This window comes from Sabethes cyaneus, chromosome 2, assembly GCF_943734655.1.
Source record: "Sabethes cyaneus chromosome 2, idSabCyanKW18_F2, whole genome shotgun sequence".
Lineage (NCBI taxonomy): Eukaryota > Metazoa > Arthropoda > Insecta > Diptera > Culicidae > Sabethes > Sabethes cyaneus.
Genome location: NC_071354.1, coordinates 186,038,556 through 186,042,803, shown reverse-complemented (window position 1 = coordinate 186,042,803; position 4,248 = coordinate 186,038,556). Strand labels below are relative to the sequence as shown.

The 4,248-nt window shown below is 40.1% G+C and overlaps 1 protein-coding gene across 1 annotated transcript; it reads left to right on the top strand.

The window, feature by feature from the left end:
* Positions 1–3,153: 3,153 nt before the first annotated feature.
* LOC128737750 (survival of motor neuron-related-splicing factor 30-like) lies at positions 3,154–3,992 on the top strand. Its single transcript, XM_053832454.1, has 2 exons — positions 3,154–3,202; positions 3,266–3,992. The coding sequence occupies exon 2, from the start codon at positions 3,276–3,278 to the stop codon at positions 3,990–3,992; it is 717 nt and encodes a 238-aa protein (XP_053688429.1). The 5' UTR covers positions 3,154–3,202; positions 3,266–3,275.
* The last annotated feature ends 256 nt before the right edge of the window (positions 3,993–4,248 follow it).

The window sequence follows — 4,248 nt, the reverse complement described above, 5'->3', positions numbered from 1 at the left end:
ATTCATCTACCTAAAATTAGGAAATCAGTCCGAGTACTATACGAAAGTAACTGAGATTCGGCAGCAATGATCAATTGCATAGCCCATATCCAAATCTGAAAGGAAATGAGATCTACGCGCTGGTGATCGCACATATTGGAAAATGCTGGACAAAGGAAAGGCCTATGGCTGTCTGGGCAAGCTGCATAGTTCGCAGTTGAAATGGTAAAGGAATCGAATGACATCTTCAGTGGCTTCTACTGGGCTTTTGCGAACCAGCCACCTTGACTTAGCCGGGCTTCGGACTTCACCATTCAGGCGCACTGACAAAGGAATTTAGCTGCTTGTACGTGGCGTCATCACTACTAAAAGTTTTCTCTTCCCAGGTGTAGTAGATACGGCATGAACTGGTAAAAAGTCAGTATGATAAAATTAAAATATGATTGACCACAATTTAGAGTGTACAATTAGACTACTCGAAATTTTAGATTAGGTTGAGAGCGTTCGCGCAGTATCAGTGGCCTAAGCTGAGTCAGACTGAGATAGCGCGACATCGAAAATTGTTGAGTAAGGGAGTAAGAGACATTCTATAAGGGAAACAAATACTCATTCTCAATTAGCGATTGAGTCTGTTGGATATATTAGCCGATATAGGTCGCGTGTGTGACTTGCTCCTGAAGTGGGAGAATGGAAGTCGCGACAGTCGCCTTTCAGAAAATTTATTTGTTCGTTTGTACACTGGTAAGGGAGATACGCAGCCGCAACGAATAATATTCCAAGTTCCGTTTGAACTTCAATCCCCAATGTTTCAATAACTTTTGTTTCAAGATGAGGAAGAGTGCGATGTTTAGTTGGGGTTATATTTTAGTTTGATATTTGGCTTTAAAAAAGTTTCGGTAATAACTTTTTCGGTAATAATGTGCACTTTATTCGATTTTTCGGCTATAAAATGCCCGGGGACGTCGGAAAGTATTCAAAATAATATTACCACGAAAAGGGAATAGTTTAAAGTAGGGTTAGTGGCTTTACAAGCAGCAGAAAGCGTCGATTCGCACTTTTGCGTTGCTCACGATATTCGTATATTCAGCGATGCTACGTAGCGTGAGTGTATGTTGCTCATTGTTATAGGCGAATTGAATCACTCGCGTAGCTGTTTTATCATGATAAAAACCGTTTTTGATTTTTGCTGGCGTATAGAAGTGGGACTGTGATTGTGGGCCACTTGCACGATTACACATTCATCTACCTAAAATTAGGAAATCAGTCCGAGTACTATACGAAAGTAACTGAGATTCGGCAGCAATGATCAATTGCATAGCCCATATCCAAATCTGAAAGGAAATGAGATCTACGCGCTGGTGATCGCACATATTGGAAAATGCTGGACAAAGGAAAGGCCTATGGCTGTCTGGGCAAGCTGCATAGTTCGCAGTTGAAATGGTAAAGGAATCGAATGACATCTTCAGTGGCTTCTACTGGGCTTTTGCGAACCAGCCACCTTGACTTAGCCGGGCTTCGGACTTCACCATTCAGGCGCACTGACAAAGGAATTTAGCTGCTTGTACGTGGCGTCATCACTACTAAAAGTTTTCTCTTCCCAGGTGTAGTAGATACGGCATGAACTGGTAAAAAGTCAGTATGATAAAATTAAAATATGATTGACCACAATTTAGAGTGTACAATTAGACTACTCGAAATTTTAGATTAGGTTGAGAGCGTTCGCGCAGTATCAGTGGCCTAAGCTGAGTCAGACTGAGATAGCGCGACATCGAAAATTGTTGAGTAAGGGAGTAAGAGACATTCTATAAGGGAAACAAATACTCATTCTCAATTAGCGATTGAGTCTGTTGGATATATTAGCCGATATAGGTCGCGTGTGTGACTTGCTCCTGAAGTGGGAGAATGGAAGTCGCGACAGTCGCCTTTCAGAAAATTTATTTGTTCGTTTGTACACTGGTAAGGGAGATACGCAGCCGCAACGAATAATATTCCAAGTTCCGTTTGAACTTCAATCCCCAATGCTTCAATAACTTTTGTTTCAAGATGAGGAAGAGTGCGATGTTTAATTTGACGGTGGATAACAATAGCAACTTCACCGCCAGAACTATGAATTCTATCGAACCTATGTACCACGTAGTTGGGGTTATATTTTAGTTTGATATTTGGCTTTAAAAAAGTTTCGGTAATAACTGCAATGTGCACTTTATTGACAGTTAAAAAATTGTAAAACTCATCTTCGTTCGCTTTTAATGAACGAGCGTTCCAATTTAGAAATTGTATTGAATTATTTAAAGTCATTGCTGAACTTCAACTTCATTATAATTTCATAATGCACGCATCAGCTTTGAATTTTATCACGAACAGAACCTCAATGTGAACATCAGAATTCTTTCAAAAATTGAGTATTGAACATTGAGTGTGTTCGATTTTTCGGCTATAAAATGCCCGGGGACGTCGGAAAGTATTCAAAATAATATTACCACGAAAAGGGAATAGTTTAAAGTAGTGTTAGTGGCTTTACAAGCAGCAGAAAGCGTCGATTCGCACTTTTGCGTTGCTCACGATATTCGTATATTCAGCGATGCTACGTAGCGTGAGTGTATGTTGCTCATTGTTATAGGCGAATTGAATCACTCGCGTAGCTGTTTTATCATGATAAAAACCGTTTGCCGATGCTCGGCGTATCTATTCATTTTGCGAGTTTTCCAACCTCTGATCCTGGGTAATCATACCTAGGTCGTCAATGGCATCGTCCCTAGGTAGCCCAGGATTAATGGTTTTTTTGGAGCTGCCTGGAATAACAGGTATGTCCAAGTTTCCGGCTAAGGCCGAAGCATATGATTTACCTGGCCTAGCTTGTACGGGTATCGCAAAAGAAATAATTTTAAACTCTGGGTAAAAACCAGGAGCTAGTAAAATATGCGACCGATCTGAACGACAGCTCGAATCACGTTTACAGATCATTTATATAATGTTTGGTGCATTAAAAAAATTTACCGAACGTTCTGCTGTTTAGATTTCGGTAAAATTTTACCGAACCGATTAAGTGTGTAGGTAGCAAGTAAATATGGTTGAATTTTTTACCCAAATAATTTTTTACCTATATCTGACTTATTTACAGGTCAACTTTTTTAAGAATGTAATATAAACTGTCAACAAGACGTCAAAGCTTCATTTCAAGCTTATGGGTCGAGGAGTCAAGTTTTTTAAACCAGTATTCGTAGTAAATCGTTTTGCGACATTTTCCATTTTTGAAAATATAAAAGTTTATATTTCTAATCTTTAGCCAGATTATAATGGCCGATGATTTACAAAACTATAAATTGCAGCTTCAACAGGTTGAAGCTGTTTTACTCACGGATCCGGAAAATTCGGAGTTACTAAAGCTCAAACAGGACTTGGAAGAAGTCATTGACCTAACGAAGGATCTGATTCGCGCCCAGCAGGAAGCTGAACAGAAAAAGAGTGCATACGTAGAGCCGGCCAGCACGAGCTATTTTGATGCATTTTCTGCCGCAGATAAGAAACCCTCTAAACCTCTCGTTATATGGAAAGTTGGCGACAAGTGCTCCGCCAAGTGGATCGAAGATGGGCAATATTACGATGCTACCATCGAAGCAATTACAGATAATGGGGAAGTCAGTGTTGTATTCGATGCTTATCAGAATCGGAGTACGACTGTTATAGCGGAACTAAAGGAAAGGAAGATCCGTAACGAAGTATTCCCTTCAAATAGTAACAAGCGAATGCGACCGAACCAGAAAGAATATCTTAAGAAGAAAAAACAAAAGAAGCAACAGCGTTTCAAGGAACTTGAAGAGGAACGAGAATCGGAGAAAAACAAATGGCTTCAATTTGCAGCGAAGAACACCAAAAAGACTGGTGTAAAGTGTAAAAGCATATTCGCCTCGCCGGAAAATGTAAATGGGCGGGTCGGAATCGGCACCTGTGGCGTTTCGGGCAAACCGATGACCGAGTTCACCCACGGGGAAAAGTATCGCAAAGGGGTGTAGGCGGCAGGGCTTGTTTATTGAATGTTTTCTACGTAACATACTTGCGCTCTCAGGCGAAAAAAAAACTGCGCAAAGATGGTACAGAATATGATTAAAAATTGTGAAAAAATGGAGGCTAAAAAAAGTTATTACGCAAGGAAAAATAAAGATGGTATTCAGAAAAAAAGGAGCAACCAACAAAAATGGCGCTCAGTCAAGAAAAAAATCGCGCAGAGATGGTATATCTATAGAATATGGTTGGATATGGCGAAAAAAA

Coding starts and splice junctions, on each gene's coding strand:
- LOC128737750 (XM_053832454.1), top strand. CDS start 3,276: ATGGCCGATGATTTACAAAACTATAAATTGCAGCTTCAACAGGTTGAA.